The 13,436-nt window shown below is 38.1% G+C and overlaps 1 protein-coding gene across 1 annotated transcript in view; it reads right to left on the reverse strand.

Annotated features, from left to right (window-relative positions):
• The window catches only part of LOC127649544 (helicase with zinc finger domain 2-like), a 38,783-nt gene that overhangs the window by 17,464 nt on the left and 7,883 nt on the right, over positions 1–13,436 (reverse strand). Inside the window, 2 exon segments of the mRNA XM_052134701.1 lie at positions 10,493–11,013; positions 11,378–11,485. Coding sequence (XP_051990661.1) covers positions 10,493–11,013; positions 11,378–11,485 — 629 coding nt within the window.

The following is a 13,436-nucleotide window of genomic DNA, read 5'->3' on the forward strand; positions in this document are numbered from 1 at the left end:
GGGGTGGACTGGGACTAAAAAGTGGCCCTGGAATTTCTGGCCCAGAGTGGCCCACCAAACCCAGCCTGCAACACACCACACATAACACACCGACTCACTGATTTCATTTTCTGGCACAATTTAAACATTTTGTTGAAAAGAATGAAAGAAAAAAAATATTCTATTGACTGCTAGTCATGACAATGGGCACCAACAGTGCAAAAAATTGTCATAACTTTAAAACCAATGTAAATACGATGAGTGGATTTTTTTAGAGAAAGCACTAAAATAAGCACAGAAACTTTTTTCTCAACGTACAGATGTTAGGTTAAAATGTACATGAAACTACAAGGCAAAGTGTGTATTTTAGGTGCTGTGACAAGTCCGCATTTCTTCAAAGTTTTTAAAGTTCTTTATCACCTTTCAACTTTTTTCTAGAAGTGCAAATAAACTATTGTCTTAGTTAATATGAAGTTGTGGAAAAAACAAGTATAACAATAATATATATATATATATATATATATATATATATATATATATATATATATATATATATATATATATATATATATATATATATATATATATATATATATATATATATTTTTTTTTTTTTAAACAATCAAAACACATTTTTGCCAGAATATGTACATATATAAATATAAACAAATATAAATACATGTAAAACAAAATAAACATACCTCTCAAAGACGTGCAGATATTTTGCAGATGAATTGCTCATATTTAATATTTTTTTATCTTTATATCTGCTGTGTTTTAATTCCTTCCCCAGATTATTCTTGGAAAAAGTGAAAAGCCCTATGCTTAAACAAAGTAAGCCTCAAATACTCAAATAGCCACAGTCATATTTTACATGACTTATTTTCTGCATTTTTATCAGGTGTGAGTATTATTCAGTATGCTGCACTTCAGCTCCCTGTGTTATGAATCAATTATGCAAATTACTATGTACTGCTCATAGCTTTACTGTTAGCAGATTTAATATATGCTGCTGTTATTGTTTTTGTTGTAACTTGCAGTTATTTGTCATTTTGTGATTATTCAGATCTTGTACTTAATATGTTGTCTTTGGTTGTCACCATTATTGTTATATGTATGTGTAATACTGAGGTCCACGCAAGGTACGGAGATAAATCACACACGGAAACGTGCTATGATGTGGAATAAAAAATAAAATAAAAGCCATTGTAATGTCTTTTACCTTACAGAGTTTTTTTGGAGTATTCGCACTTTAATGGGACCCGTGCGGACATGTTGGAGCCCAGGGCGGCCGACTATTGCGCCTATAGGGCGGGCCGGTACTTGTGCAGCGACAGGCCAGCCCAAATTACCCAGCAGCCCACTGGGAAAACACCCGGTGCTCCCGGCAGCCAGTACATCTCCGTTTGCATTCAATGACCTTTATATTCAATTAAGTGGTTACACCTTTCTGACACTGTCAGACATGAGGCCACTAGATGCTATCTTAATATCTGGCAGACTTTTTCTTAACACAAAGGGAGAAATTGTGAAAAACATTTGTGCTCAGTGATTTCACACAATGGCAGTTTATGGTGACCACCTCTTCAAGCTTTAAAAGGTTTAAAACGAAGTTGCCATGTGACAAGCAGCTTCAGCTGTTGATGCTTAGATACATTACAAAGTCTGTGACCCTGCCTAGAGCAGACCACAAGACCATCATAAGATTATCAAATGTGAAGAATGGCAGTAAATCTGTGGGCGTGGCTGGCAGTATGGCACAGACAAAAATTACAATACATTCATTAACGAGAACAAAACCAGTCATAGCTAAATGTATTGCACACTGTATGACATAATTACTTTCTTTACAATCACTAACTGAATCTGTTACCCTAATCCAACCTGTTTATCCACCTCCCTGTGCTGTAATCTTAGCTAACATTAACAACACCAGGCAACCCTGATGTTTCATCTAATCATATAGTAACAGCGATTGGCTTGTGTAAGGCGGGGTGCCAATATGTTTGCATTCAAAGGCAAAGAGCAAATGTATGATCTTTGAGAAAATCAACATATCAACAACTTTCTCACAACTAGCAACTCTTCCTGAGGCACCACACCCCACTGAGCGAAGATTGCAAACTTCATTGTTGCCCTTCCACATCTGTCCCATTTTCTCCTCTCTCCTCCTCATCTATTCCCCTTCAGCTCAGAATCACCTCAGTCTCACCTAAGATCTGTATGTCACAAAAGACCATATCTGATGTATACAAATAATGTAACTAGTGTAACATGTTTGGTATCGTTTAAAATGTCTCCGTGTGACTGGTATAGTGTTCTTTTTCCCAGGTTTGTAAAACTTAATGACAGCAAAGTTATAAGGTCTTTGCCAAATACTGAATAATTCTGGAAGTCTATCCCACTCCTTGAAGGTTTAACACCAGGAAGTCAAGAACCCATTCACCCCCAAATTATAATACCATTTGGTACACAATGTGTATTCTGTCTGGATATTTAAGGAAGGCTGGCCCAGAGCTCAGGGTTCTCTGTAGTCAGATGATCCCACACCTCGATGTGTGTAACTGTAATAATAGGAATCTGCATTCAGATTTCCAATGCTTTGCAATTACATGTAGTTTTCTCAACTGCCAGGTATGTTCTTTGACTTGTTTCTTTAACTTGTGTTTTAAATCCTACCTGGCAAATAAATGATTGCTTTTTGATTCATTCTGTATTCCTCTGAAATCATTTATATCAATACTGGGTCTTTAAAATAGGATATACTGCTCTGGATGAACCGAGCAGGCGAATACCATTTTAAGAATCATTTATATCATAACTGAAGCTTTAATGTAGGAGGAAGCCACTTAAAGATAAATTGACTCACAGACATTGGGACTTTACATAATTATATGTGTAAATGTAATTATTTGTGTCATTTTACAATTGGGGGGGGTTAAGGTCCTGTAAATTTCCCATAGGCTATACCTTGGTCAATTACAGATTTAGGTTTTTTAAAGGCAATTTTAAATATATATATATATATATATACACACAATTTATTTATTTATGTATTTTATTTTTTTTTTTGTATATTTGAAGAATTTTGTACTAAACCATGTTAATACAATTTTAAATAGGTGTAATGTGTTTTTACCAAGTTAATCTGTTCTTGCCCCTAAAAAAAACTCATGTGGTTAAGTTAGTTTTTTTTTTTATCTGTAAGTAATATTTATTTATTTATCGTTTAAGAGCAGTCTCTCTGGTGTTTGTGAAATTTACATATACATTTTTTCTTTCAAATCTAGAAAAGGTATTGAAAATGTATTCAAAATTATCCAAATTATGTTTGGTTGCACCAAATGAGGACACGACCGAGGTTACAAAAGGCCAGAGCACAGTAATAAAGCACTTATTGAAATCCCAATAAACAGAAAATATTTAGTAATAGTTGAACTGACATGTATTTTTATTCATGTACGTCATTTGGTTGTAATTCATCTGAAGTAGTTTATTAAAAATACTCATTGCGTCATTGATCGTTTGGTAACGACGTGCAAGGACCAATATGGTTTGCATAATTCTGTTTATATAAATGTATAATAATTCTATTTCATATATTCGCATGTCCACCTAGCCCCTGAAGGAAAAATTATAAATAGATTGTTAAGGGCAAACAAATTTGGCTTGCTGTCCATAAAGGAGTGGTTCGAGCATGTGGCTCACTTCCAGCTATAAGTTCCAGCTATAAGTTCCCCTCCCTTCAGGACAACTTATGCCTCCTACCCACTACACGACTTTCAAAGACGTCGGATTGTGGTACCTTTCATATTACACAACTGTCTGTCTTGTCATATAAGTCGTAGCGTTTTCAAATTACAGGACGAATCCGCGACATGGGTGAACACATTACAAGACATTTCACTATTGACGAATCCCCGACGACTCTGCTTGGACTCCAAATTACGTTTCCCAACAGAGTACACGCGAGAAGTGATACGAGATACGAAAACAAATGCATGATCATATGTTATGCATTTCAGAATATGATGTGTACGTTTTTAATCGTCTAAAGGCATCATATTATGTCTGTGAGCACTAGTGAAAACCCATTTTTCGAATTTAATCATACATTTTATTGGTTACAATATGAAAAAGTCTAGAAAAATCTATCTATTTGTTTACTGTCCAAGAGAATTGGAAATTTCTCTCCAACTCTTCTCTTTCTCCACCCGGTTGTGGTACAGTTCAGATGAAACATCAAATCTGGTGCTCCTGCCAATGTTCCACTCATTTTTACTCCATTGTTTCGGTCCAATGTGACTTTCTCGATACCACAGCCTGTTGCAGGTATATCAGGACTCACACTGAAATTCATGTACCCCGTTTCTTGCTCTCTCATTGACTGTAGGGCAACGCTGCTGTTGTATTCAGTCAAAACATATTTCACATTGTGCAATTTGAAATTGCAGACAGGTCCAGATATTTAACATTCTAAATATCTCGCTGACATTGGCGACGCGTTGGCGATTCTCATAAATCGCATCTTTGATAGTTCATACATTGCGATCGTTCTCACGGCTTTTGTCGGCGATCTCCACAAAACTGTCGGCGAGCCCATATCACAAGCTCGTATCACTAGCTTGACAAGCTCCTCCCGAACCTTTGTTTACAAATCCATTTGACTTGATTTGATTTGAGAATGAATAACAATTTACCTTTCTTGTCCGATTATCATAAAATCACAAAGTGATTGTGTGGATTTAGAAGACTTGGAATATTACATACAAGTCGTATGGACCGCTTTTATGAAAAGAAATTGCAGTTAACTGGTTTTACAATTATAAGCACATTTTCTTATTATGCAACAGCACTGGCATAACCGTTTTCTTCCACCATGATTAGATAGGATGGTGTCACTATGCGAACGTGCCGAGAAGCTTTTCGACCATCCTTGTAAGGAAGCGGAGCATCTCCCTGTCGGTGGTGCATGCACATTCCTCGCCCTTGCTGGGGGGAAAACATGAACTTCGTAGAGATTGAGGGGTTTGCGGGGCATGTGCTGGCATGAGGACCACCTCAATGTCATCCTACTCGACATCGCGGCCCTGCCGTGTCTCCTTGTGTGAATCCTCAGGAATCGTTAGGCTGAATCGTTTCCTTTTAGAATGAGGGTGAATAGCGAGTGATCGAGCATCTTGAGACTCATGCCCTCACAGTAAGGACAGTCTGTCTCCAACAGTGAGGATGAAGCTCTAGTGCTGATCTAACGGCAGGATGTTCCACTCGCACAAGGAACATTTACGGAACGAGATCTTTAAAAAGACGCAAACACGTAAGTGACTCTTTTAGATATATAAATAAATATTTATTTATATCACACAATATACAATTGCTTTGTAAGGATACACAAACCCTGCCGAAGCGCTGCGGGGAATCAGGATGCTATGGCCCGTTCACCAGCTAAGCGGCAAGTGGTGAGGCGGTGTGATGTTCGCCGAAGCACTGCAGGGTAGCGGAAAGTCTTCCTGTGAAGATTCCACCTGCTGACTTGTGTTTATCGACAAAGGTAGAGGGCTTCTATACAAGAGAGGATCGCAGTCTTTAAGGAAGAAAATGGTGTTGTGCACCTGCTTTTATAGCAGACAGCTTCGCGCCACAACGGGCAGGGCTCAAACACCATAGCCAATATAAGAATATTGGCATTATTGTACAGAGGTTTCAACTAGGTTGTGTAGAAGGCCCTTCCCTGTATGCGTAAATAAATGCAATGCCAAGTGTACTGAGTTGTAAGGGAACTGTTGTCTGTCAGACACCCCAACATAAAGAATCAGCAACAGACTCAAAATACTGTCCACAACACCTTACAAATAGATCTTTGGACTATGCATAATAACGGGAACATTGAAAGTAATTTGATTACTAATTATTTACTTTGAAGTTACTCTCTAAAACCAATCAAACCTGTGGAAAAAAAATGTGACTAATAGCTAGTTAGTAATTTAGTACTTTAATATTGACTGAAATATTAACCAAATTACAGCAATATGACAAAGACAGCAACTTGGCTAAAGACATCCAATACATTTCTAAAAAATGCAACTTAACGTTTTTATCTAAAATATGATGTAGTATCTTCAGTTATGTGTGTGTGTGTGTGTGTGCACACTATCAACAACCATCTTAGCTGTGTGTTGCATGTATGTGTAAAATATGCTTGTTTACCTGTGTTTCTGTTGGTGTGAAAAACAAAAAAATAATACTATTGAGCTGAAACAGTTCTGAAAACCCATTTGCAGATAGATTTGATTGTAAAACCATTGTGCATTTGTATGCTTGTTGTTTCTTTTTAGTGTGCAAACAGGTGTGTTTACACAACATTACAGCGAGTGGAGTAACTCCCTGCTTGTGATCAGACGAATTTAGCATCCTTTATCATTTGCGCATCTGTAATGCTGTAGCATTGTGTTTGTGTTTTAATGTGTACAGTACATAAAGAACATAAAAAGCTGTTTATGTCTGCTTAGCGAAATCTTTTTCAATACGCCGTTCTTGCAAATGTTTCCACCTTGTGAGCAATGTATCCCTCTGTCAGATGGGAACGAGCGCTATTTTCCATATATACCCAAAGCCGATCCCCTCTCCTCCCATGGCAGCTGCAGAGAGACATGAGGGAGGCACACGATGATGGAGTAAAGTGTGGATATTTAAGGAGGATTTGTCGATGATCCAGCCTTGCATGCCTCATCTAGGGCTGGGAGCACGCTGACAAAGCTCGCTGAGATTGATTGTGAGCGCATGAAAATTTGCATCCATTGTAACACAGCTCACTCAACTGCAGTCGCCTCGATACATGTCCTCAATGCTTATTAGCTGACACAGCAACACACATAAAAGTACCAAAAGTACCATTTTAATATGCATTCTACTTAATTAATATTATTGTTTTAGCAATAAATGTGTAATCCAAGTAAGTTTTATTCATATCTCTAACTGAAATCAGATTACTTAGTTTTTAAAGTAACACGCTACATGCATTACCCCAAAATGTAATCCGATTACAGTAAAGTGTTACTTTGTAACGTGTTACACCCAACACTGCTGGCCATTAAAGCATCACGCAGCAACCGTCTATAACCATAGTTACAGATCTAATACCTACATAGAGTTTTCCCATTTAGGCTTAAATCTTATGAAAAACTCTTTTATATGATATATTTATACATTATATATAATATTTTTACCACATGTAAATAAAGCTTTTCACAGTTTTTAACTATGGATTCTAAATTAAAAAGTCCAGGTGCTGCAGCGTCTTTAGGGCCATTCGACAAACTCCCACTATATGGCAAACAGCGCAAACTCGCCATCCAAGTGCCACAACCGTTCATGTGGCACAACCGCAGCACATCTTCCAGACCATGGGTCTCAGCCTCCATGGCTCCGTAACCCATTTTGTGTCACTCATAGCAAATGAACCATCACCGATCTAGCAACTGACAACAATTGGGCTGTTTCAGGTTTTCCCTAAACAGTTCATCATGAGCCTGCATCTCAGCATCAAATCGGACATGACTACCATACACCCTTATATTGAGTGCTGCGCTCAACCCATTCGTACTGCAGAGTGAGTTCTTGCTTATTTGCAGCATAAACTTTTCACACGAAAACATGGGCTCTTGTTAAACGCCCTGTGAGTCTGCACTCGAAGATTCACCCCATTTATCCTACCATCGAATGCTGTGCAGGCCCACGTCATATAACAAATGCCCATGCAAGCATGAAGCTTTGCATATGTTCCAGACACCTTAGTATTTCCACGCAACCTATTCTCTCTGCCTACATCCATCCCACTACCCCTTCCTATCCATGGGCCACTAGAGTGTATTCTCACGTGAGGCTGCCTCCACTGGAGAACCCCGCTCCAGACCCATTCCCCTCTTCACTTTAACCCCCTCCCTTCTACCATTTTAATCTGTCCTACTCCGGAACATTCCCTGCATAAGGTTACCTTATGCAAGCGAACTTCGTCCCAAATCCTTCCTCAGCAAACCATAATTAAAGCAGAACACATTCCAGGCTCAAAAAATCATATTGCTGACTTCTCATTTTTCTTTTAGAGACCCAGAGCCTTGGCTCTTGAAGCGAGCCCATCACCAACCCCAGTTCTTCCCTGTTCAGAACTGAAATTCCTAGAAATCACCCTTTCAGACTCCTTCCCACATCCCCCAGGATTCCATTCTTCAAGCCATTTCAAGATCCTTCCCTTCACTCCACATCCACATCCTCCTTCACCTCACACCTCAATCAATCAAAAAACCTCCATTCATGAACCATCAAAGGATACCTAAGTGGCATCCATTTCTTCTACAAATAAAATTTCAGCCAAAACTCCTCCACAATAAACTATCCCCAGATCTCACTTCTCCTTAAAGGTATCCACAAATCCCAACCCACCAGAACCAACATCAGGCTCCCCCTCACCTTCAACCTGCTAAACAGATGCTTCAATACAGGGGGTTCTCCTGTTTGAAAGCTTGCGAGCTAACTAACGTTTATTTGTATCGTGGGCTCCCTATTTTAAGTGCATTGAGTACATTACTACACTGTGAGGGCACCTCCATTGTGTCTGAAGGGAGAGCCAGGTTGGTTTTGAGTGGCTAGGATTCATGCCTCCACTCAGACCTCCACTCAGTGCCTCCCGTGATAAGGCATTGCAGAGCCCTCCAATACAATCTTTTCTGGCTCTCCCGTTCGATCAGCAATGAGAGCTACCACCCATATGCAGCGTGAGCTATTCACGTTTATTCATATCGTGGGCTCGTTTGTTCGCAGCCGGGTTGACTCCCCCTTCGAATGCTGTGAGTACCTTTCCCGTTCGAACACTGGCTGGGCTTGCACAATTGAATATTTTTTAATGAATTTTTTTCATTTCCAAATATAGGAGCTGCCATAGACACCCAGCCATATAAATAATAATAAGAGGAATAAAAAAAAACACTATAAATTATTTTAATAAACTAAAATGAATATATAGGACTTCTGAATTAGACGTGGAATTATAAAAAGTTAAAAACCAGGACATACTTCCATCATAGACAATGTTCAGCAATGGTCTCAAACCGCATGATATTTGTTCAAACCACATGATGTTTTTCTAAAGAATTGGAAACCTCAACAAAACAGGCATTATTTCCTTACAAAGCCATTATGAACTTTATAATCAAATTAACACATTTTCAGTATGTTTTGAGGTCATACCACATGATGATCCATTTTGGCAACAACACACCAGCAGTTTAAAAGGTGATTATTTTCCAAAATTCAAATAGTGGTAATGATCTTAAACATGTATCCAGAGGTAATTTGCATGCTGTTGTATGATGTCATTTCTGCTCCTTAAACACTTATATAATGTATCAAAAAGTTGTGCTTTCTTATTTCCTTTCCTTGCCTCCTTTCCTCACTTCCTATATTCTCCCTTTTATAAAATAAGGAAAGGATGCAAGGAAAGGAATCGAGGACGGAGGAATCGAAGCAAGATGGATTTGTAAAATGTAAAATGAAATGTCCTGCTCACTCACTTCACTTCAGAGTGCGGTCTCTGCACAGCAGCATTACCTCGAAGAGCTTGCCGTTATTTTGCTGAAATTTGATTAAATTATATTTTCACAGTAAAACGTAATAATTCAAGATGCGTTTTTAAAGTATGTGACAATTAGAGTTGATTTAAACAACAAAGGTGTGTCAGATGTGAACAGGGAGGAGAATTTATGCATGCATCAGGTGCTTTTTCTACCTTACAAATGAGAAGTGATGGGTGGACATGGGAAAGTTAAAAGTTGTAACACACTCCTTTAGCACTTTATTGGGAACAGCTGTACACCTACAGTACTTATTTGTTCAATTATCTAATCAGCCAATCGTGTGGCAGCAGTGCAATGCATAAACTCATGCAAATACTTAATGTTCACATCAACCATCAGTATGGTAAAAAATTTGATCTCAGTGATTTGGAGTGTGGCATGATTGTTGTTGCTATACGTGCAGGTTTGAGTATTTCTGTAACTGCTGATCTCCTGCGATTTTCATGCCCACAATTCTCAAAGAGTGGTGAAAAATTCTCAGAATGGTGCCAAAAAAACAACAACATAAAACACCCTTTGAGCGGCAGTTCTATGGATGGAAATGCCTTGTTGATGAGAGAGGTCAATGGAGAATAGAAAGACTGGTTCAAGCTGACAAAGTCTACGGAAACTCAGATAATCACCCTGTACAATTGTAGTGAGCAGAATAGCATCTCAGAATGAACAACATGTCGAACCTTGAGGCGGATGGGCTACAACAGCAGAAGGACCACGTTGGGCACTTTATAAGGACCATAGTGTTCCTAATAAAGTGCTCAGTGAGTGTATATTTAAAAGGTCCTGCATATAAAGTACATGCTGCTTTTAAAACATTTTTATATTATTAAAAAAAAATGAAAAAGTACAGAAGGACATAATAAGAAGGCATCATGTCATTGACCGACCTGCTAATGAGCTTCTCTTCAGCAATTTCCTCTTTAAACAGGAAGTAGTGAGCTCTCTCTCTGTAGTTGTCTTGATGAAGTGGGGAACTATGATCTGTATACAGACTGAACTGGAGATTCATCTGGGGTGGTTTGTATTTACTTAGAAGCTTCTCATCCTCCTTCCTGGCAGAGAAGGGCACGATGACCCTGTTCCCTCTGTTCCAACGTTCATCTGAAATAATCTCAGCACATTCCTTCTCTTCTACCTCATCTGGCTGGGTATGGAACTGCTGATCGACTCTCACTTTGAGTTTCCTGAGCAGAACTGGACGGATTTCAAAGTCAAATACCAGCCACTGCTCATACACACCAGGGCGAAATGACAGAAAACACACACTCAGCTCATAAGTGGAGTGAGAGGAGCGCAGGTGGTGGCCTGCAGTGTGTGTGATTGGTGGGAAAGTGTTCTGTAAACTGTCACCCAAAGAGAAAACTGCTCCACTCTCCACTTTCAGCAGAGCCACGTGAGCCAAGGACCTCTATACCAGCACATAAAAAAAAAAAACATGTAAGCACAAATACCCACATGCACATACAAAGACACAATATATGCTGTGTGTGTGGTTACTTAGCTAAAGTTTGAGGACATTTAAGTTACATCTGATAAAACATCTTTAGTTGGGGGGAAATAAATGTCTCTTATGGGATATTTTGTGTCCTCAATTGTAAAAACATTTTTATAAATAAGGAGATTTTAAAATTCTAAAAAAAACATCAAAAAGTTATTTTAGAATGATGGTTTGGATATTGGTTAGGTTAGTCATTAGCTTTATGGAAAACAACTGAAGTCGTGTGTCCCCATTTAGATAGATAAGTAAACGTATGGTTGGGTGTATCTCTGACCTCAGTGGTGATTTTGAATTTCCATATGATTTCACTATCTGTTTGTAAACAGTCCACACACAGACTCTGATCCTGTGTAACACACACATCATCCACCTGCTCGGAGATCTGCAAATCACAGACATGTGTCAGTAAAAGAAAAACATTGTTGTGCATTAATGGAAAATTTTAAGCTTGTTATTAATTATTTATAAACCGTGCAAAGTTCATTATAGGTATAATTGTGTTATTTGCATGATGAGTGGACTCATTTTCTTCTCTTTAGTGTTGGGTAAGTTACACAAAAATAGTCTAATAATTTATTGTATGTGACTTGTGTCTTGTTCTGAAGGAATACAATAAGTTTTGGTTAGAAGCAAACCAAAATCGAATGTATTATTAAATGAAGCATTTGCCCGACCGTTCATCTCCTGTGCACGTTCATGAAACAGACTGCACGCATTCTTTAGAGCTCTTGCACAAGAGCAGTAGTTACACTAAATGCCCAAGGTGGGGCGTTCAAGTGGAAACTAATTTTGTTTCTCTTCAACAGGACCGCCAAGGATATTAATAACATAAAACATAACATATCTGCACACAAACCAGAGAGCAGAACTTACAAGAGTTTGTAGTCGAAAAATGGATTCATTTCTATGCCCAGCCTTATTTGTTTGAACCGGAGTTCTAAATCAAACAATGAGTGCGTTCACTTGCACGTTCTTGAACCGATTATGCTTAATAAGCCAACAACGCATGCAGTCGTGTAAATGCAATAAACCGCATTCATTTATCGGTGTTAAGGCTATAAACGGCTTATGAATAACCCGATCAACATAGGTAGATGCCAATGTGCGCACTTTTTGAGCGCATCCCTCTTCATGGTTTGATGTCAAAGGTAGAGAATAACGCAATTATTTCAAATGTCATATAAATGCGGATTTCTTACCTTGTCAGATTTTGTAAATAAGCTGATATTAAAGAGTAATCAGCATATTGGTGTGCATGTAAATGGGCTCAGTGTCATGGAGGAGGCTGAAGGTAGTTACACATACACAACCAGATGCTACAGTCAGACGGAGAGTACAGGAGACCGTGGATCTTTGGAGGTTTTGCTTACAGAAAGTGAAGTGGAAAAACCGGAGAAAATTCTGAACCGCTATTTATATGAACTATTATTGCTTGTCGTTTGTCATCTAGTTAGGACAAGGTGTGACTGTAGCTACCTTCAGTCCCTAAATAAGGCTATATATAGAAATCCATCTATTTTATGACTACATACTACATACTGCTCTCTGGTTTGTGTGCAGCTATGTTGTTACGCTTTTCACAACACACATAATTTCAAAGCAGCTTTACACTAAGTCATGCATTAACAAAAAAAAAAAAAAAAAAAAAATTAAACTGTAATAGGTTTGTTTCTCACCAAAACGTATCTTATTCCTTGAGAACAAGACATGAATCACATACAATAATATGTTAGAATTATACTTTGGAGCTTGGAAAGGTGGTCACCATAATCTAAACTAAACCATAAAAAGGAAATAAATATTGATCTGTTTCTCACCCACACCCATCAAAATGCTTCTGAAGACATAGATTTAACCACTGGAGTCTTATGGAAAACTTTTATACTGCCTTATATACTTTTGGAGCATAAAAAGTTTGGTATCCATTCACTTGCATTATGAGGACCTACAGAGCTGAGATATTCTTCATTTGTGTTCAGCAGAAGAATGAAAGTCTTACAAATCTGGGATGGCATTAGAGTGAGTAAATGTTGAGAGAAATTTCATTTTTGAGTGAACTATATTGTGCTATGAACTATAAGTGGCTAGAGTCTTTCCTATATTTTATATTTTTGCTTCTAGATATTATGCTTGAAATCAACTATATCAGAAGCTATGTGATCATATTCACATATTCACACTTATTTACTCAGTTTTATATTAACTTATATCATCACTGTATTACTATCATTATATTCATGCATGATGCCTTATGTATTCAATGTTCCCATGAGAACTAAATGCATGCTTCAGACCAAATGTATACATTTGCACTTCTAGTATATGAGTTTGTT

This window comes from Xyrauchen texanus, chromosome 9 (assembly GCF_025860055.1).
Source record: "Xyrauchen texanus isolate HMW12.3.18 chromosome 9, RBS_HiC_50CHRs, whole genome shotgun sequence".
In the NCBI taxonomy this organism is placed as follows: Eukaryota; Metazoa; Chordata; class Actinopteri; order Cypriniformes; family Catostomidae; genus Xyrauchen; species Xyrauchen texanus.